Genomic DNA, 22,708 nt, shown 5'->3' on the forward strand with positions numbered 1-22,708 from the left:
CAATTCAATAAAATTCAACAGCATGACATGGCAATTATTTTATTTTACAGCCTCTCAAGGCAAATTAACATTTCATACTTTTTCAGCACATTTACCAAATCAACCATTCATACCAATATTATCATAAGCCATTCAATTCAAACCATGATTTATAACACAACAATTAGTCTCCAATTACTCCATTTTCAAAATCATCTTTCAATTTCAAGACAATTTTATAAAATCATTTTCATTTAATCACATTTTTGCTTATAAAACATAAAGATTGGCCATTTAAACTCATTTTTCATAAAATCACAAAATCGGATAAAACCACTTTAGATAATTAAGACGATAGTAAGGTTACTCACTATTTCGAGAGTCGAATTCCAAGTACTCCGATTCTTGATCCTCGGGTACTATCTCTTTACTTTTGTCAAAATGCTCACCACCTAGACATAATGCACAATAAGCCATTTACTACATTTGTGCTAAATTGTTATAAAACCAATTCAGGCTTTATACTAATGCATGAAATGGGATGCAAATTGTTCAGATTATCGTCTAAACACGGTGTTCTGCACAAATTCAATTGTGTACCTAAATAAAACGGTATTGGCCTAATTCGATCTATCACTCGATTAATTGGCCAATATGTCCAATTTAACTCCAAATAATTTCATTTTTCTCCCAATACTCCAAATCATCAAACAAAAATTAAATAACTTGAAATATGGCAAAATCATCCTCACATTTTCTCTTGGAAAATTCGGCCATGGTAGGTGGATCAACATTATAATTTTTCAAGCTTGATTCTCACACCATAAATCACTAATTCCTAACCAAATCACTTGAAATAAAATCAAAATCATCATCAATATTCCACATGGAGAATTCGGCCAATGATGGGTGATGGGAGAACATGAATTTTTCTTGCTTCATTTTCATGCTACACATAACCAATCAACTAAAAACACTAAAATTCATTGAAATCTAACTAAAACAACCATCAAAATCTCTCTCTAAGTGTTCGGCCAGCAAGAGACCCATCATGAAATCGTTTGATTCAACCATGAAAAATAAGAAAAAATGCTTAAAAGAGAGATCTCAAGCTTAATTGAAAACTCTTACCTTTTTTCACTTGTTTCCTTGAATTTTCACACTTTTCCCTTGAATATTTCCACCTAGGGTTTTTGTTCTTCTTTTCTTCCTTCGTTCTTCCTTTGGCCAGCCATATGAAGAGAAATGGGCTGATTTTATGCTAATTTATAAGGAAAATAATAAATGGATGAGAATTTGACACATGTCACCATTCCATTGGTCCATGTGTCATACTTACCTATTAAGCAATCTCTCTCCACCACTTAAATTTTCTCAATTATCCATGATAATATTGGGTAAAATCTATGTGCTGAACAAGTGTTGGGTAGTGTAAAATTACAATTTTGCCCTTAGGGTGGCAAAATGACTATTTTGCCCTTATCCTTTAAAAAATGCCGAAATTAAAATTCTTCACTTCTTAAACTCAAATTATACTCCAAATGATCAATCTTAGTAAAAAATTCATCCAACAGTCACATCTTAACCTCGGGTGGTAAAATGACCATTTTACCCTTGGATCATGAAAATTTTGATTTGACTCCAAATAGGTCCTCGAACTCCGAATCACCATTTTAAATCATTTTGGGGTTTAAAATTCTCAATTTCATCTTAAAATCTCTATTTGGACTAGTTTGAGGCTTAAACCAACTTAATTTTACCAATTGGTACAATACCATCCTTTAACGATTTTCAAGGTATCCAAGTAAGCAAACATGCATTCTTATGTAAGAATGGCATAATAAACATATTGTAGAGCTGGGCTTGACATTTTATTTTTCTATTCTTTGCACATGCAACTTGTACTTTGTTTTATTGTTTTATTCTTTCATATTTTAACTAATTTTTTAAAAGAAGAGAATTTTTATTTAACAACCAATTTACCCCCTTCTTAGTAGTTTTACTTTAAGCTTATCTTTCTAACAATTGGTATCAGAGCAGGTTCTCAAGTCTTTGCAGGTTTAACTGTCTTTAAGAGATCCTGAACAAAAAGTTTAAAGCAACAACCATGGCATCATCATCGAGCTTCATTGAAGAAGGATAATCTATAATATAGCTTCCTTTGTTCAAAAGGGAAATCTACCTGTTCTAGAGACAAAGGTTTGAGAACTTCATACAATTCATTAATTTGGATCTTTGGGATATTATTGTTGATGGACCTCATATTCCTACCAAAACTGTTGATGGTGTGAAACATCTTAAAACAATAATTGAATAGGATGATAAAGACAAAAGGGTGATACAATTAAATCACTAAGTTGTCTTAGCCATTTACTATGCTATTAATGAAGAATTTAATAAGATAGCTATGTGCTCTACAACAAAAGACCTAGTCAGACCAAATATGAATGTCCAGAACTCAAGAAAAGTTATTAGAGAACCTCCAAGAAGAAAGCCATGGTAGTTGTGTGGAGTAACAGTAATGAATCCTAAGATGAGCAAAAAGAAGAAATTACAAACTTGTGCTTTATAGGAGTTGAAAATTCTAAGGTATGTTCTTCAAACATTGCCTCTTGTTCATATAATTATAATGATGATGCATGCACATTTGATGAGCTTCAGGATGCATATGATGAGTTAGCATTTGAGTTTGAGAATGTGACATTGAAATATAAAAGATCATTTCGAAGCTTAAGGTAGAAAATGATTGCATGATTAACATTAAGTCTAAGCTGGAAAAGAAAGTAAATATTTTAGAGAATAAAGTGAATGTCTTAAAGAAAAAACAAGGCAATTAACTGAATCATATTTTAAATGAAACATGAGCTCACAAAAACTTAATGAGATGCTTGAAACTCAGAAAACATTCTTTCACAAAAATGGCTTAGGATGTGACAGAACAAAGATAAAAACTTTATTTGAAAAAGAAAATGAAAAGCGTGGTGCATCACATGTTTGTGTTTGCTGTCCTAAGAAGGGACATTCTATATATTTTTGTCCTCTTAGAAAGACACCCCCTAAAGAAAAAACTATCAAAAATGTGTGCGTTCCAAAAAGAACCAAATCTTCATTAGGAAGAATTATAAAAATTTTTTAGGTTTTAAGTAAAAACAAACTTGGAACAACTAACTCTCATAGACCCAAGAAAGCCTGGGTACTAAAGTCAAAAATTGATTCCGTTTGGTAGGGAAAATCCAGGCATGAATGCATGGACTAAGCTTACAACAAAATAAAGTGATATCTACTCCATGAATAACTTGCCTATAAATTATTGATTATTTGATTGCCTTCTGATTGATTGATTATTGTTGAAATAAAGATTAATTCCTTGAATTCATAATTTGAATGATTGATGTTTTGATGATCATGTTTGCATAATAGTTGCTGCAATAGAATTTGTATATCAATTCATACACATGCATCATCTAAAACAAACAATTATGTACACTAAATTTGATTCTACATGGAAGATTTCTTCTGTTTGATTTGGATAAAAAAATTCTCTATTTTTCAAGTTTACAAAGTTTAAAAATCAACTTCTGATTTTTAAAGAATCGATTCTTCAAACACAAAACATTTTCCAAAATGCTTTAAGAATTCAAAGAATCGACATCTTAAATTTCAAGAATCAAATCTCAAAAAGAACCGTAAAAGTCTTGAAAAACTAAGGAACCAAGAATTGATTCTTATCATTTAAGAACCGACTCTTGCACTTGAAGGTAGGAAACTATTTAAGTCTTAAAAATCATATATTTCAGTTTTTAAAGCTCTTCAAAAGCAAAATCTCACAATCCCATCTCTTTGAAGAAATTTTCTTTTTACAAAAACAAATCTTTAAGAATCAAAAGACTAAAACTTTCTCAAAAGCTTTTCAATTTCAAATTTGCCTTAGCTTCAATTGACCCATTTACAAATGTAAATCGTTTAAGAGTAAAATTGGTTCTCTGCACAAAAGAATTAACAGCCCCTCTTTCAAAATCTCAATTCTTCACTCTAAACCTTTAAAGAAAATGGCTCCAAAAAGGTCGAGAGAAAAAAAGAGAAAAAACTTTGGCAACACCTTCTAGAATAATGAGATATGAGAAACCTAATCCATTCTACATCAACTTTATGAACAAAAGAAAAAGAAAGATATTTGATGAAGACTACTCTAAATGAAAGGTAATTCATGGAAGAATGATAGACTTGAAATGGTTTAAGAAAGAATTTAAACTGTCATATATAGAAATTTTGAGGAAAATACAATGATATGAATATATGTGTCTAAGAAGAGCAGTCTATCAAAAATTAGTTCAAGTGTTTTATTCAAATGCAACCACTATGTATCAACGAGATAATGATGAGAACATTAAGAATCATAATGATTCATTTGCTACATTGGTTAGTGGAAAAGAGATCATCATTACACCAACATTGCTGCAAAAATTGTTGAATCTGAAACCTATCAAAAGTGATTCTATCAGTGATATAAATGAAGAAAACAAAATCCCAAAAGATGAGCTAGAAGCTGAATTCTTGATTGGTCCAATCACATCAACAAAGAATCCAAAAAGTAAAACAAGAGTTATGGCAAATGAAAAAATTTTGCATTTGATAGTCACACAAACACTAAGACCATTCAACCACAAGAACAATACAGTAATAGCTGAAGACATGTGGTTTATGCATCATATCAAGAAGTATACTCCAATTGATCTAGCATGGTTCATTTACAAAGATATCGAATCAATAACTAAAGGAGGAAGAAACAGTCTACCTTATAGAATGACCATCTAAGAGATTTTGGACAAGATGAAGGTTAATACCTCACCAGACAAGCTAATAATGGCTAAGGAAGTCAACAATCTTGATCAAGGAGCAATTGGAAAATTTGGCTTTGAATATGATGTTGTCAAATTTAATGGATAAGGAAGAGTATTCAACTAAAAGATAAAGATAAAGGAAAAACAAGCTAGAAGTCAAAAAGAAAAGTCTATTGAAGTCCACTCTGAAATAGAATTCAAGATACTTGAGCTACAAATGGATCTATCATTTCTTTATGAACCTCCTCTAAGGGTAGATGAAAGTCCATTTGGACTACCTAATACAGAGTACATGCTTAAAAGTGCACATCACTTATTTTGTGCTGAAATAGACAGTCAAGAAAGAACTGGCTAGATAAGTTTGATAAAATCAACAAAAAGGTTGATGCAATAATTTTCATAACAGGGGCAAAATGGTTATTTTTCACCTCGGATTAAAATTTTAAGTTTTTATGAACCCGAACATGTCTAGACCATTATGGACCTTGTCTTAGTGTTAAAAGAGCAAAAAGATTGCATAAAAGATTGGAGGAGAATAAGTAAATTGGTGGAGGGGCATTTTCATAATTTTAAGGGAAAGGATAAGATTGGCTATAAATATCTTGAAATTTCCAGCACCTTCTTGAATTTCCAGCAGCTGGTCTTCTTCTTCCCTTCTCTTCTCTCACGTTTCTTCAATTTCTCCATGGGAGTTTTCTTCAAGCTTCCATAATTTTCTCTCTCTAGCTCTAATTTTCATGCTTTTGGTGTACTCTTCCATAAACCCTTATGCTCTTTCATCCTTTCACTTTAAAACCCTTCAAAAATCTGATTTTCATACTTTCTCTCACTAGTTGGACATTTTAGAGAGAGAAAGAGAGAATTATCCCATTGATTTGGAAGCAATTGGAAGAGAATTTGACTACAAAGGAGCCTTAGGGTAAGTGATTAACTAAGCTTGATTTTTAACTGCAGAAAATGGCTAGTAATTGGGATTTATGAGTTGTTTTGTTATTGACTATGTTCATTACTTTTAGTGATTAAGATAGTGAATATAGATAGCCATTTAATGTGGCAATTAAAAGCTAGTTAAGAGATAGTTTTTAAGGTTTATAGTGTGTAAATTGACCTATTGCTTATGCTATCGTGATCCTAGGTTCTAAGGAAGCCCCATCATCTCATTTGGACAATTAGAGGAATTTGAGTCATTTAAAGGCTCTACAATCAATTGGTGAGTGGACTGCCTATCAAAATTGTTTTGGGAATATGACTGTTTTGAACAAAGTGTTTGAATGATTTTATACAACTTTTCTAAAAAATAAATGCCTTGGGAACAAGCTCTTGTGAAATGGTTTATGTTATGATATGTGGTTATTATGGATTTCTATGTGGCTGCATTATGTTGATATACATATATGCTTGAATATAATGTTGTCTAATTATATTGACTCGGCTATGTGCAAGTAGGGAGTGCGCATAAGCTGAGGATGACCCGATTATGTGCGAGTAGAGAGTACGCATAACCCGGTGATGACCCAGCCATGTGCGAGTAGGGAGTGCGCATGAGCTGGTGATGATGATGATGGGATGGTGTGCATGATCGTGATAGGTATATGTATATGTATACATACGTAAACATGTGTGTTATAATAAATTTATGAGTTATGTATATGGATGTAATGTATGTGAAATTCGGTATGTTAAACTTTGGGAAGTTGTTATGTAATTCTTATTGGTTTTGAACATTTCAAGCAGGGTGGTTTTCTTTAGGAGAAAGAGAAATTTTCGTTTGGTGCCCTATATTTCGCTACAGCGAAAATCATTCTCGCTGCAGCGAGAAACTCTCAAGTTTGAGAACCTTCACCAGAACTGGTTCTCGCTACAACGAGAATGTATTTCGCTGCAGCGAGATAGTCACTGTAGCTTCTCACTACAGCGAAAAGGAATCTCGCTGTAGCAAAAAACTCTCTGTTTCATTAGCTGAATTTCGCCGCAGCGAGAAACCTTCTGTTTTTGGGTTACAATTTCGCTGTAGCGAGAAAAAATCTCGCTGCAGCGAAAAACCTTCTGTTTTTGTCTCCTATCTTGTCCAATTGCTGCCCTATCTTTCACTTCTTTGCTACCATATCGAAGCATGGACTTCCAACATTAAGGATTAAATGAGTTAAGTTTAAAATGGGGAGGTTTAGTGAGAAACCCTCGGTCAGTTGAGAAACCCTTGTTCGGCTAATAACTAAATCCCAACGTCGTTGCAATGAAAATTCATTCTCACTGCAATTACGCTGCAGCGAGAATGCCTTTCCGCTACAACGAAGATTCGTTGTCGTATTTGATTTGCTTGTGTAATATTGAAGTTTTTATTCTTCAAATGGTCCGTTATGTATGGGTCCATGATTTTCAAATGATTAATCATTTAAGGGCTTGATGAGGGGTTTTTAATAAGAATAGAAACAAATTGCATTGTTTTGAAAAAGAATGCATCATGATTTCATTAAAGATTCCTTATGGTATGCTTGTTCCCTTCCTTGTTCACTCATTGGGTTATACTCACCGTTTTCAACTTCATGTTTTCAAATCACGAGGCAGCCGGTAACTAGGACGAGGTGTCCTTGTAGACTTGCATCCATCTTTTGGTAGGTGTCTCGGCATTCAGTAGCTGTACATTCTTTCGAGTCCCTCCGCTGGAAATCGAGTCTTCTTTTTGAGATGTATAGATAAAACTTGATGTAAACTATTAAGATACATGCTGTAGACGATGTATGTATATTTTAAATGAGTAATGCCAATACGAGTTGGGAGTGTCTATTACTACTTTGATTTAAAGTTATAATTTGTGACTTAGCAATATTTGATGGAATAATGAGTAGGATAAATAGATAGGCTTGCTTGGGCTTAATGGACTATGTCTATTGGGCCCTTGTGCAGGTCATGGCCCGGAATTTGGGTCGTGACAATTTCTTTATTTTGATTGATGATTGATTGAACTTACTTGTTGTGAATGTCTCTATGCTTTATCCTTAAATATTGATTTATAATTACACTTAACTTGTGCTACTAATGCTTTATTTTTCTATGAGTTTTTATTCCCTTTGTTCCTATTATATTTGCTATTCCTTTTTGATATAACAAAAAGGAGAAGAAATATAATGAGTAAATTTACGCTTAACTTTTCATTCATGATGGTTGGATTTTTCAAAATAAGATTACAAAAATGATTTCAAATTTGAATGTAAATTTTTTTTGAAAAACAACAAATTCAGGGAAGAGCTTTACTTGAAAAAAATATTTTGAAATCTTGAGCATATTTTCAGGGGGAGTTTTCTTCATTAAGCAAATTTAAGTCTTAATTTTGTCATATCAAAAAGGGAGAAATTGTTAGCTTTATTTTTGTTCTGACATGACAAAATTGACTGAACTTAATAAGCTTTGAAAATGAATGAAAGATATTTTTGAATATGAAGAAAATCCTCAAAGGAATGTTAAAGCTAAACCTAAAGGAAATATATATTAAAATGCTTTGATTGTTCGAACGTGCTTTTCATAAGAATGATAATACTCTTGAACGTAAAGAAATATCTTTAAATTTTCTCAAAGATCTTTTGTTTTCAAAATTCAAAGTGCTAGCCTAAGAATCAAGTTCGCAAAAGAAATGACTTGATTCTTAAATGAAAAGAAAGCAAAATCTATTTCTTTGATTACAAGAAGTATCAATTTTGGAGAAGAAGTCAGTTCTCAAGCAAATATCATAGTGACGAATTGATTCTAAGAAAGGGAGAAGTTGATTCTTGAGATATAGAATGTAGAAAAAGAAAAGAAAAGAAGAAAAAATCGATTCTACATGGAGAAGATGTCAATTCTTGAAGCACCAAAGTACAACTTAGAAAATTGGTGGCTAAGAAAGACATGGCACAACTGGACAAATGTGGAGCAGCAAAAATCAAGCTTATATTCAAATTTTGGCGCTTGACCACAGTGAAGAATCGACACCTTGAGGCAAAAGAATCGATTATCCAAGATTGCAAAGGTGTCACCTTTGAACCCAGTTGTAGAAGAACCGATACCTTAAAATAGAAAAATCGATTCTCTAAAGATAGATAGCTACAAACTTTGTGAAGAATCGACAACTCATAAACAAAGAATTGATTCTACAGATGAGAAAGAATTTTGCAAGCTAGTTGGAACATATAAAGAATGACTCAAATTTCTCTCTAACAAGTAGAAAATCTCAAAGGCTATAACTATCCATCTTGAGGACGTCAAAGGGGGAAGAAAAGAGGAATTTGAAAGAATTTAAATCATCTTTGAAAAAAAAAATAGTGGAAAAAAAAAAAGAGAAACAACTATGAACAAAAAGTTCCCACATTTGAGCAAGTAAAAAGCCTAAAGATCACATCTTTATTTTTCAGTTAATCCTTCTTAAGCTTAGACATACTTTGATCATCCATATCTTTGTGAAAGCTCTCACATTTCTGATCTTAAACTTTTTTATCAACCTTTCTAGAGGTTGAGTTAGTGATTCATTAAAATCTACTATTGTATTGGTTATACCTCTAAGTAAAAGGTAGAGGGATTTTGCCTAATTCTTTAAAAGGCTTCATTTTGTGTAAAAGTTGTGCTTTAACCTAAAAAAGGCAGTGTCTTGGTAAAGGTTATGCTTATTCCTGCAAAAGCCATATTGTAGAGGTTAAGCTTGATCTAGCAAAAGGCATGTTGTACAACTTAGGCCTGACCTTGTTAAAAAATGAAGAAAATGGTGGATTCAAACTCCTTGTGCTATTAAGGTAGAAGACATAAGCATTAGAAGGCTGAACCTTTATAAAATCCTATTAAGTATTTTTTTTTATTTTTCTACTCTTTACTCATTCAGTTTATACTCTATTTTGTTGTTTTATTCTTTCATAGTTTAGCTGATTTTTGAAAAGGAGGAATTTTTATTTAACAACCAATTCACCCCCTCTTGGTAGTTTTACTTTAAGCTTATCTTTCTAACATGATTTATTGTTGAATATTATTTGAGAAAATCCCTTGCCTTGTTTTATACACAAGTAGAAATTTTATTTTGATAGAAGTTTGATTTTTTACACTAGATTTGCAAAGAAATTTTTTAAATATCAATTCACCACCGTCTTGGTATTTCTTGCATTGAGCTTACTACACTTTAAATACCAATTTACCCTCTTTTTGTATTTATTGCATTGACCTTACTACACCAACTATTGGTATTAGAGTTAAGGCTTAATTTTGCAAGTCTAAGAGCCTTGAGTGATCCATTGTAGAAATTCTAATCATAAAAAATGAAGTTATGACAGTCGTGCTTAACCAAGGGCAATCAATCCAAAGGCCTCCTCTATTTGGAGTTATGAACCATCACTATTGCAAAAAAGGATAAAGATGTTTATCAAAATAATTTTCGTAATTAAGCAAAGTCAATAATACTCAAAATGCAATCAATAACTTTTGGTATATACTCAAGTTCAAACATAAGCACATATTCAATATCTAATCTCATACTTCCTTCAAAATTATGCAATTTATACCATGTATCATATTTAAATAAATTTTACATAATCAAAATCTATCAATAAGGTTTAAAAGAGAGTAGACAATTGAAATCTCATTCAAGAAGAGCAAATAATTTGAGAAACTAAGCTAAATCAATTTAGTCAAAGCAAGATAAGAGCAAACAATGAAAGTTCATAATTTGACAAATAAGAGACTTGTGGAAAAGAAATCACTTAATTTTTTTTGTGTGTCTAGAGAGCTTTTAATCTTCAAGAATTTGTTCCTCGTTACTCTAGCACGCCTACAAGAGGCATTCTCATTTGTTCTTTAGTATCTAATTTTCTTTAAATCTTTGAAGGTTAGTCTCATTACACATAGTTCTTTTTAGAATGCATACTTGTCTAATCCTATAAGATAGCTATTTTCTAATAGGACAAGTGAATGAATTATGATCATGAAATTTACAATAATTGCATTTAGTAATCTTTGGAAATGGGGAATTCATGAAAACCTTTTGCTTTTTCATAAGGTTAGTCATGAATTATGAGAACTAATATGGAATGTCACAAGTAGACACCGAGCCATGCTTAATGACATATCTAGGATATTTGATAAAAGGACCGTATTACACTAAGAAGCTTATCACTGAAGGGCTTTGTCAAATTTTTTAATTGACTCTCTAACATTTGGGTGGTCATGATGTATTGCTAGATGCCGTTCTTGATCTATAAATATAAATCAATTATCAAATTGATATTTGATTAAGATTTTTATTTATTGCCAATATGTTAGAAGCCTAATGGGTCACACACATTAAATGACATAATTAAGATTAAATAAGGATAATTAATTAAGTTGAACTTAATTGAAACAAACCAAAATTAAAGTGAGAAATTAATTAAGTTCACAAGGACTTAATTGAATTAAAATATAACTGTTGTATTTAGGGTTACAACTTAATTTTGCTATATAAATATATGATGTTAGCTAACTAAAACTCTAAACTCCACCTACTTCTTGACCATTTCATAAAGATAAGAAAAGAAAAATAGTTTTTTATCTCTGAAAAAAATAAGATTCGGTAAGAACTTTTGGTCTTTTTGTTTTAGAAACAAAACTTGCTAGCACAAGTAAAATCCTACCTTTAAGAAAGTTTTATTCGGTCACTGTGTGGATTACTATAAGAGGATAGACACTTTGGTGGTTAAAGATTTGACAAATCCTAAAGTTGAAGAAGCAAAGATTTCAAATATAAGATTTTAGACCGCTTTATACTTTTTCGGGTTACTTGCTTCATCACAAGCCTTTTGGATTTGATTGGTTCTTGATTACGATATCTAGAGTAAGGTATGTAATTCTTAAATTTATGAATGCTCATAATTAATTTGAAAATTACATGAAAAAACACAAACATTGATTTTATGGAATTTGGCTGTTTCTTTAACTAAATGCTAGTTTATTTTTCTGCTATGTTATATTTTTAATTTCTTAATTAATTTTATATTTGAGCATGAGGTCGAATCCCTGCACCTTTTATTTCATTACTGTAATTAATTTGTATTGTTAGGCCTCAATTTTCATCCACCATTTCTACAACTTAAGTTTTCTATTAATTATAATTATTGAGATTTTGTGATTAGGTTCTCTCTCTTGGCAAGTTAAATGGAATTTTACTAATTGTTAAGACCCTTTTTTTCCATTTGCATTCTATATTCATAACAAAAAATGGTTGACTCTGTTATTTGTTTTCTTACTTACAAGCTTAATTGTTTGATAGTTAAATGTATAGTCAAGTGTGGTGAAGGTAAAAGCTATCCAAAAATTATTTTACAATTAATTATAATTTTTATTTTTTACTTTGTTTCCACCTTAATAATCATTTGCTACTTCATGAGCATGTTCAAGTTGCTTGATAATGTAAGGACTTATCAGATTCAGGATTTTATGGAGGATGGAATGCTTATTATTACTATTGAGAAAGAAGTTTCACAAAGACCAAATATTAGGGTCGATGAAATTACTGAGTAAAGTCACTTATCATGTATTTTATGTACTTTTAAGTTGTATATTACAGTCTATATTTACAACTCTTAAATAGATTATCACTTAAAGAATTATGCAACTCTTGACTTTTGTGTACATATTGCAGTTGACAACAATTATGTAACTTTTGACTTTTTTTATACATATTGTAGTTGACAAATAGCTTTATGAATGCTTATATAAAGTGAGCACCATATGATTATTAAAATGTTGATATATTTCAATATGCATTGTTTTACCTATATCACATGAGTGCATCGCATGGGCATACTCCAATTAACATAAAACCTTGCATAAAGAGAGGAAATGAGATAAATAAATCAAAATACTCTAGTCAAAAGCTCCACCATCCAAGGGAAAAACAGAACTAGAGAGTAAGAGAGAAAGAAGAACGGGGAAAGAAATGAAAACAATAACCAAGAAGCAAATGTAAATTATTTACAAATCTAAAAACGAAGAGCCCTTGATATTTCTCAATTAGCCCCAACAACAAATCAGAACTAAAGGATAGGCAACTCATCAATGATTTTTTTTTCTTCGTCATATTATTCATATTTGAATAAAATATTTTAATTCAGAGAATTAATATCAGAAAATAAAATTGGTAGAGGGAATTAGAAATCACCTTTGGGTTTCAAACAAATATTGGGAAAATAGAAAGGGAACAGAGAGAAATATTCTGCGGGCAATAGAAGTTTTTAAGACGTCAACAAAGCTTTTGCATGACAAGTAGCGGGGCCAAAGCATACTAGTACTCACAGGTGGCCGTGCTCAAAAGTACAAAACCCAAGCTCAGACAGCAGTCAGAACTCAGAACAGAACCCAAAAGGGAAAGCAAAATCAGCAAGAAGGAGAGTCTGAATCTGAAAATGAAATACAAGCTCAATAACAAATGGATATCAACAGTAGGCAGCATATGGATCCAGTGCACCAGCGGTTCACTCTACACCTTCTCCATCTATTCCCCAACTCTCAAATCTACCCAAAACTATGATCAATCCACTCTCGACACCGTTTCCGTCTTCAAAGACATTGGCGCCAACTGCGGCGTCCTCTCCGGCATTCTCTACACCTTCGCCGTCCCATATAACCGCCACAGTCGCCTCGCTTCCTTTGGTGGGCCTTGGTTGGTCCACGTGGCGGGTGCCATCCAATCCTTTACGGGTTACTTCTTGATCTGGGCTGCTGTAATTGGCTTGATTCCTCGGCCTCCGGTTGTGGGGATGTGCTTGTTCATGCTTTTGGCGGCGCATGCTCAGAGTTTCTTCAATACTGCTAATGTGGTCACTGCTGTACGGAACTTTCCCGATTACAGTGGCACTGCTGTTGGTCTTATGAAGGTAAGGCTTTGATTCTCGGATACTGTTAGAATATAGAAATTTAAGTATTCTGTATGTGTTTCAAGATTTATATATATATATATATATATATGTACTATATTTCTATCTGACTTAATGACACTTCAGTTCAGCCTTTAGAACTTGCACATTTTAATTTGGAAGTTCCTTGTTTGGTCTTACGAAATTGTGATCAGGATAATTCTTTGTTCTTACTTCTTCGATTTTTGCATAAATTGGCCATTGTCGATTCTTGGACATCTGTTAGCACAAGAATTTTATCAACATTACGCCTTCAAGACAAATATTAATGGTGTTTGTTTTCATTGGTTAGGGGTTTCTGGGTCTAAGTGGAGCAATATTAATTCAAGTTTATCAGACTATATTCAACAACAAGCCCACTTCATATCTTCTAATGCTGGCACTGTTGCCCACTATCAATCCTTTTTTACTTATGTGGTTTGTGAGAACTTACGACACTAATGAACAAGATGAGAAGAAGCTTCTCAATGCTATTTCACTTGTTTCTCTACTTGTTGGTGCTTATCTTATGGCTATTATAATATTGGAGCACATTGTTCATTTGCAATTGGTTGTGCGGGTTCTTATTTTGTTTGTGCTTCTAGTGTTAGTTGCATCACCTCTGTGCATTGCACTCAGAGCACAAGAAAGGGGCTTCCCTGTGATTCAGCAGAGTTTGTTTTCTGAGGGGGACAAGTTATTGGATGAGCCCCAACAGCTGGATGCTGGGACAGCAGCACAAGATCCTGCCTGCTATCATCACTTTTCTACTGATGCTGATCAAGAGATAAATGCTAATGATACAAGGAATCCCGAGGAGGAAGAAAACCTTAATCTTTTACAAGCCATGTGCACTGTGAACTTCTGGATTTTGTTCTTTGCCATGGCATGCGGCATGGGCTCAGGGCTTGCCACAGTGAATAACCTTGGCCAAATAGGTGAATCTCTTGGTTACTTGAGCTTTGAGACTAATACCTTAGTTTCTTTGTGGAGCATCTGGAATTTTCTGGGCCGTTTTGGTGCTGGCTATGTATCAGATTATTTCCTGCATGTTAGAGGATGCGCGAGGCCATTGTTCATGGTCCTCACTCTAGCTACCATGAGTGTTGGTCATGCTGTAATCGCATCTGGTTTGCCTGGTGCTATGTATGCTGGTTCAATTTTGGTCGGTGTTTGTTATGGTTCTCAGTGGTCCCTGATGCCCACGATTGCTTCTGAGATATTTGGTGTAAGACATATGGGTACTATATTCAATGGCATTACCATAGCTAGTCCTGTTGGATCATATATTTTCTCTGTGAAAGTGGTTGGCTATATTTATGATATGGAGGCATCAGGGGAAGGGAACAGTTGCACTGGAACTCACTGCTTTATGTTATCATATCTTATCATGGCATCTGCCACCTTATTGGGTTCTCTTGCTGCTTTATGCTTGTTTTTCCAGACCAAAAGTTTTTATAATCAGGTTATACTCAGAAGACTGCTACATTACATGAGGGAGTAATTTCTTAATACTTGGACATGTGGTGACTTAAAGGTATCAGGGCCTCCTCCTTACCATTGAGATAAGGCCTCATCGGCTGTCTAGGACTTATTATGCTAGTATTTGTTTGTAGTAACAAGCTAACAGAGGCCCGAGCTAAACATTATGCTAAAGGAAACGGAAACATGTCTGGATATAAGCTTATTTCCCTGAAGAGGAGGAAGCTTTCTTCTTAATTTTCAAAGGGAATCAGCATTATAGGTGTAGATTTGTCATGAACTATTGTTTGTTATTGAGCATGCTGAGGCTGGAAATAAAAGGAGATATTTTCCTCGGTACAAAAGACCTGGAGGGTCTAAAAGAAATTCTTTTACATCTTTCTCGTAGCTGAAGTTGCCAAAAACTATCAATTAATCAGGTGAAGTCTTTTGGGCGGGAGATTTGAGGGTTGCTATCAAGTAGAACTTGGATGCATTGCAGCAATTTGAGGAATATAATTTGGAGGAAGAAGAGTAGGAGATCTTTGGCATGAGTTTGGAACATTTTCCGAAGTAGCTGACATACGAAGATAATGGGTTAGATATTGAGATTAATCATAAAAGCTACTCTGTCATTCTTACTTGGAATGCTATGTAACATCCGGTTGACGATGAAATGTATCACAAAAATTCCCGGAAAAGTGATTCTTGTGTGACATAAATCACAAGGATTCTGGTGCTTGTATGTAGTTCTGTTTTATAATAATTATTGATTGTTGATGTTGCATTAGTTAGTTGAATACTGTCAGAAATGTATGTGTTACTTTTAGCTAGCAGTTTTGTGAACTAAGAGCTTATGTATAAACTGATCTGATCTCTACAAACTGCTTGCAACACAGTTTGCAGGATCATCATGGATTCACAAGCTCTGTGCCCTGGCTTTCCTCTGCATCCGCATCATGGTCATGAACTTCAACTGTTCAACTCTCACAAAGACCAATCTGCAGACTCACACCGCCTCTCTCTCTCTTGTAGAAAGCTCCCTGGATTTGTTTTCGAAAAAAAAAATATAAAAATATATAAAAGGACAAGATATGTTACATCTTCTTCTAACTTATTTGTGGCTACAATTTTTAGTTTTCAGAATTGAATCCTCATTCAAAGTTTTTTCTGTGTTACGTTTGTTAGTGATTCTTGTAACTCTTTTCTTTTTTTTTTTTTCAAAAAAAATAAAAAAAGGAAATCAAATCCCTTCTCAGACTTCTTATTTCATTTTGAATCTCCTCCTATAGGAGACTGGAGCTTTAAAAATTAAAACCATTAAATTGCGTTTTTGAGATAATCACCAGAAGATAAGTTTTTTTTTATTAACTTTTTTTTTTTTGCTCATTTTCTTTAGCTAATTTTTTGAATGGGCTAAAGCTTTCTAATTGGACTCCATTTTTGTTGCGTAAACGGTGTTAACAATTTTTGTGTTCTATGAAAGACCAGTTTTGTGTGTGTATGCGCGCGCTTATAAGTTATGATTTTCCTTAACTTGAAGTTTTGCTTTTTAGCCCAAGGAATGATATCGAAAAATTCTATTAAAAAATGCCACAGGGTGTTTAAGATGTCAACAGTAAAGTAGTCTGTTATATTTAAAATACCTTAATCTGAATTTTATAAATATGATTAAAATTTTGGATTGTTATCCGAACCCTTCCCTGAATACTCTAAAAACACTTCATTAAATCTCTGATTAAAATAAATATAAAATAATTTTTATGTATATAAGTAATGAAAATTAAATTAATATATTAAACTTAACTCATAAAAAAGAATTTATACATATATATATATATATATTCAATTACAAATTACCCTATTACAAGTTATTGACATCCTTAGGAGAGTTAGAATTCTAAATCCTAACTTCTGCTTAATTTGAGCCTGAGGGTGTTTATGAATAATATGAGCGTAATTGAATTGCAAAAAATTGTTGTTTAAGTAGAATTCAAATTTAAGAAGAAAACCCATGTCTCAAAGCCTTAATGCAAAATCTTGTCTTCCTTTATCCAGCCCAGCAAAATTTGAGTTTGTTTGAAAAAGAAGGGAAAGAGCTCGTTGGGCCTACTTTTGGACTGTATATTTGCAGAGTTGAGGCCCAAGGAAAATCACGACAAAAATAAAACAGAGTAAAACATCCAAAAATACGTGCCCTCAAGCGGATCATCGGTTTTTCCTTTCTCACCCGCTTCGATTTGAAATCGAAAAATCGGAAGAAGAAACCCTTAACAGAAAATTTAAGAAAAGTTGGCGAAAAGACATAGAAGATGAAGACGACCAAAGGAGGCAAAGTAATGAACCCTACGGACGCTTACCGTAAGGAGCTCCGTAAGAAAGAACTTAAACGGGTAAAATCCTTTCCTACATCGTTCCTTTTCTTTTTAGGGTTTCCGCTTCCCTTTTGTCCTTCAATCATGCTCAATTCTTCGTTATTTCAATTTTTATTTATTCCATTCTAATTTTTTTATTCATTCATTGCCCTAATTTTCTTGTTTGCCTAAAAAGAGACCAAAAACAAAAATTATTTCTCCTAAATCGAAAAACTCAATTTCTTTTTATATTCTGTTGTTTTACTGGTTACTTCAAAAAGGGGGAAAAAAATAAAAGAATTTCCAGAGAATGGTGTTCAATTTGAGGGAAATTATTGGCTTCAAAGTTAATGTTCGTGTTAAATAAGCTGTGCTATATTGATTCGAACTTTAAATGATAATAATAAAAAGAAGGCATTATAAAGTCGTTTAATTTTATTTCGCTTACTTTGTAGCTAATTTTCTAAATGTTAGTCATGGTTTCAGATTATTATTGGCGTACATTTTAATGTTTAAATACTTATTAATGTGTGTAACAGAACAAGAAGGAAAGAAAGAAGGTGAGGGAGGTAGGGATTTTGAAGAAAGATCCACAGGCGATCATGGAACAGATTGAGAAGTTAGAAATGATGAGTAAGTTGTTCTACTTGGATGTTTCATGTTGTTTAATAGTTTAATATCTGTTTACATGCAAATTAGCACTTAAAATGAGCAGAGTTTATTGGTGGTGGTTAGGCTTTAAAATTAGAAAACTTTATTCGTAATGGGCTGTACCTTGTTTTCTCCTTTGTCGGTAAATTTTAGGACTGTACTTTTAATGCTGGGGACTGAACAAGCCTTAGTTGCTAACTGATTTTTCTCATCTGTTTTCCTCTTCCTTTGAAGGAGGTTTTGGTAAATATCTGTTGTGGCATGTGGGCATTTGAGCTTGGTTTTAATTAATTATAACTAGTGTGAAAAACTTAGTTTCTAAAACAATTGGAAAAGATCAGTATTTCCTTAAGCAATGTTTTGTTTTTTAAGTCAAGGCTAGTAGCTTTAGATATACATCTTTCTCTGATAAAGTAGTTGTTGGATTGAATGCAGTCCATTTCAAGATGGCATTTTTAATGAAAATATGATAATCATTGACCATGTGGTCATTGATGTAATAAATGCCTATGAAAGTTTTCTTTTCCCTTTTCATTCCTTCTTTCTTTAATTTGGGGAGAGGTTGAGAGGGTTTTTGGTGTAAGTGGGTATGAAGAATGTAATCCGAATGAATGTTTATTTTGTAAGCATTTCGTGAATGTTTATTGTGTAAGCATTTTGTATCTGCAGTTCACCTTGTTCCTCACTGGTGTGTGTGGTTGTTTCTTTACTAATTTTAATTTTGAACTGCTGTCTGGTGGGCTACCAGTTATAACTTTGTTGAATTACTGCAGAGGCTGAAGGTGCTTTAGACAAAGCAAGAAAACACAAGAAGAGACAACTTGAAGACACACTTAACCTTGTCTTAAAAAAGAGGAAGGTAAGGATTTGAGTGATAAAATTTTTTTGGGGAAAAAAATATTGGCTTATGATTTTTCTGCCATTTATTAGATTTAGTTGTCTGCATGACATAACTATTGTTTTCGTTGCTCCTGTGGTCAGGAATATGAAGACAAAATGAAGGAGAAGGGTGAGACCCCTGTTATGTTCAGGTAAATGGGAATTCCCTTCTTTTTTTTTTTTTCTTTTTCTGAAAGGATGGTATTCATTCATCATTGAAATAAAAGAAAACATCCAAACTAGGAGGTTGACAACACCTCCCTTCACCTGTGAACAAAATCTGCAGATCCACAAAAATCAATCTGCATTTACAAGAATCACCCCTGATCTCCCAAGAAAAGCATCATTTACAGCCCCCAAACAGACAGAGGTCAGTGCAACCTCAACCAAAACAATCAGAGGTAATCAAAGCACCAACAAAAACCAACAAGATCCCCTGTACATACACAAAAATCATTCACAACAATTCCAACAGCAAGCCTAATCAAAATACTCCCCTATATGCTTTGAACCCATTCAGCCTGCAAGCACGAGGTTTAGCACCATCATTCCCTTTTTTGATATGATTTTTTATGCTTTACTCTTAGCATGTCAATATTCTCATTTACCAACTGTAGCTTGTCTTCTGGTACAGTCACTTGGGGCCACCTCGGAGAAGGACAACTGCAGAAGAAGAGGAGAGATCGAAGCACCCTAAGCCTGAAGTAAGTTTTGAATCAGACGATTAACTTCTAAAATGATATTTTGATAATATATGCTACTTTTGGAGCCTAATTTTGCAATATTTCTTATTTTTTATATTAAAAAATTTCTTATCTGCAGGACTCTGTTTATTATCACCCTACTCTCAATCCTACAGGGGCTCCACCACCTGGAAAGCCGCCCATGTACAAATCATCAATAGGTTTAGTAACTTCTCTTTTCTTTTTTTTATGTTTTTTGCTAAAACATAGTTCTCTCTCCTGCATTTTTTACTTAAATACTTAGCTGGTTTTATTTTCCCTTTCTCTCTCTCTCTCTCTCTCACATGCTTTTAGTCTGTGTTGGTTTTGGCCTTCAGGACCTAGAATTCCCTTGTCTGCTGCATCATCAAGTGCTGCTCCGTCATCCTCAAATACAGAGTCAGAGGATGTTTCTGTAGCTGTTCCACCTCCACCTCCTCCACCGCCACCTCCTTTGCCAGAGACTGGTATTTCAAACTCAGTGGATGGCTCTGTTGTGCCTGCATCTTTGCCTCTGCCACCCCCACCTCCTATGCCACCCAAGCCTGCCACGGCAAACTTGGGTATTCCTTTGCCTCCACCGCCTGGGCCACCACCACCTCCTGGTCCCCCACCTAAAGAGCAAGTTACAGTTCGCCCTCCACTACCTCCACCTCCACCCCTTCTACAGACTTCACAGCCACCTCCTCCTGGAACTAGTGGAAATGAAAAAGAGAAAATATCTGTACTGTCAGATGATTCGACCTCCAAGGAGCTGGCTCAGGTTAGCGCTTTTCATCTGTCTTCTCGAGATTTGCTGTCTATCTGTCTTGGGCATATAAATAGATTTAGCATATTCTGTGTTTTAGAAGTTGGGAAGCGGAAAGATGTTTTTTCTAAGAAAGATCCAAATGCCGAGAACAACAAAATTGTTTAATAGTTCTTCAGAGATATTTTCTGTGAAAAATTTATTAATCTCTCTCTCTCCCCCCCTTCTTAGGTGCCTCCTGTCCTCCCTCCCCCTCCTCCTGGACTGCCCCCTAAATTGGCAATTAGCCAGGCTGAAGGTGCTCCCTCAGAAGCTGATGCCAATAACCATCCAGCCACAAAAGAGGCTCCTAAAATGGTTCCGCCACCCCCGCCCCCTCCCAGGCAACAACCTCCAGTCCCTGGACCTGCCATGGTCCCAGCCTTACGGCCTGATGTATTACCCCCTGGAATATCACGTTTCCCTCCACCACCACATCCAGACATGCGGGCACCCCTATCTGCTACTGGACTTCCTGGTCAAGCTGCTCCTTCTGGAATGATGGTCCCACTAATTCCAAGACCACCTTTTGGCCCTCCACCAGGACCTCCACCAATGATGAGACCGCCACTTCCACCTGGTCCTCCTCCTACTGCACTGGATGATGATAATTCTGCAAATCGACCACTCTTACCACAGAAGCCATCATATGTTAAATCTGCTGCATCTACTGTTGTTAAGCGGCCATTGGCTCAGCATCAACCAGAACTTACAGCTATGGTGAGTCCACTTTCCTTTGCTAGTTTTTTGTTGCTTTAATATTTATATGTGGCCATGATTTGATATATTCATGCATGCATGAGAAATAGAATAGTTGGAATTTAGTGAACATTTCTGAGTGATTAAACTATTTCCAGCTTACCTCTGGTCATGCATAAGTGAGTGTGGGAGGTGTTCTTGACTGAACACCTTGGATATTGCCTTACCAGATTGTCTTAGGATTAAGATATATTGATATGTGGAATGTATCTTCTCTCTTTGGTATGCCCATATCAAAATTGAGTGAGTGCTTTTTTTGCATTGATTTTGATTTTTGATGTGGAATTGCATAAGCAGTTCCTCCCTCTCCCTTCAGCTAATAGCATTTCTTTTAGATCACCTTTAAGGACTATGCAAAGCTACAAGTCAGGAGTAAGAAGAATTCTTTGCTTTCGGATATGGTTAATTATGCACTGTCTCTATTTTCTGCCATATGTGATAACAGCTCTAAGACAAATTTGTTCTCTAAACTTGAAAACTAATTCTGAAAAATAAATAATACTTGCCTGAACACTAATAACTTCCTAATACGGATGTGCTATGTCTATATATTGCCAAGACTCTAGAAAAGGGCTGCATATGTGTTCCTGATTTAAGCTTTTATTGGTTTTAGGTTCCTGCATCAGTTCGAGTCAGGAGGGAGACTGCTGCCCCAAGAGCAAAACCAAAGCCTTTACTGTCAACCACTACAGTGAACGCTAAGCCTGTAGCTCCTACCATTGTGAAGCCAGAATCAACCTCATCATCAGCTCCAAAGGGACAGAGTATTGATGACTCGTACATGGCATTCTTGGAGGATATGAAGGCACTTGGTGCACTTGATAGCACTTGATAGCTGATATTTGCTATAGCTGTTGAGATGTCAAGGAAAAGAGGAGCCACCAGTGCAATCAGAATGAAGCATGTACAAGCTATTTTTACAGATGTTGCTTGAGCGATATTTATTGATCTTGGGGACCATTTTTTCGATGTTTTGTTTTGTCATGGTGTCTCATTTTTCTGTTGTCTAACTTTCAAACCTTCTCAGTTTGATGAGATTGTGTAATTCAGGGCAGTTTTCCTCAAGTGAATGATAAAATATATCTGCTCCAAGCAACATAGGAAGTTTACTTGCATTTTGAGATTGGAAATTGTATTTTTTCCTACAATTTACCCCTCCTCTGATTTTGGGCACTGACTGATTGTATGTATTATCGATTAACTGTTGCTCTGTTAACTGACAAAGCATACTTAATAAAAAGTTTAGGAGACTGGTCTCTTTTACATTTAAGTTGTCCATTTTCTTTCTTTTCTTGTTATGGTCACATACTCCTTGACAGTCGATTTTATTAGAACCTTCTTTGATTTACAGTAAAATTCTGCCAATACTTGAATCTTACTAAGGTTAAGTCGT

General features: G+C 34.3%; 2 protein-coding genes across 2 annotated transcripts; both read left to right on the top strand.

The window, feature by feature from the left end:
• The first annotated feature begins 13,021 nt into the window (after window positions 1-13,021).
• On the top strand, window positions 13,022-15,999 carry LOC18604565 (protein NUCLEAR FUSION DEFECTIVE 4-like). Its single transcript, XM_018116818.2, has 2 exons — window positions 13,022-13,684; window positions 14,016-15,999. The coding sequence occupies exons 1-2, from the start codon at window positions 13,214-13,216 to the stop codon at window positions 15,204-15,206; spliced, it is 1,662 nt and encodes a 553-aa protein (XP_017972307.1). The 5' UTR covers window positions 13,022-13,213; the 3' UTR covers window positions 15,207-15,999.
• A 1,342-nt stretch (window positions 16,000-17,341) lies between these two features.
• ELF5 (proline-rich family protein) lies at window positions 17,342-22,580 on the top strand. Its single transcript, XM_018118190.2, has 9 exons — window positions 17,342-17,556; window positions 18,057-18,150; window positions 18,942-19,027; window positions 19,150-19,199; window positions 19,682-19,751; window positions 19,870-19,951; window positions 20,108-20,532; window positions 20,749-21,276; window positions 21,929-22,580. Exons 1-9 carry the CDS (start codon window positions 17,476-17,478, stop codon window positions 22,145-22,147), a joined length of 1,635 nt encoding a protein of 544 aa, XP_017973679.1. The 5' UTR covers window positions 17,342-17,475; the 3' UTR covers window positions 22,148-22,580.
• The last annotated feature ends 128 nt before the right edge of the window (window positions 22,581-22,708 follow it).

The sequence above is a fragment of the Theobroma cacao genome, chromosome 3 (assembly GCF_053813885.1).
Source record: "Theobroma cacao isolate CCN51 chromosome 3, ASM5381388v1, whole genome shotgun sequence".
NCBI lineage: Eukaryota > Viridiplantae > Streptophyta > Magnoliopsida > Malvales > Malvaceae > Theobroma > Theobroma cacao.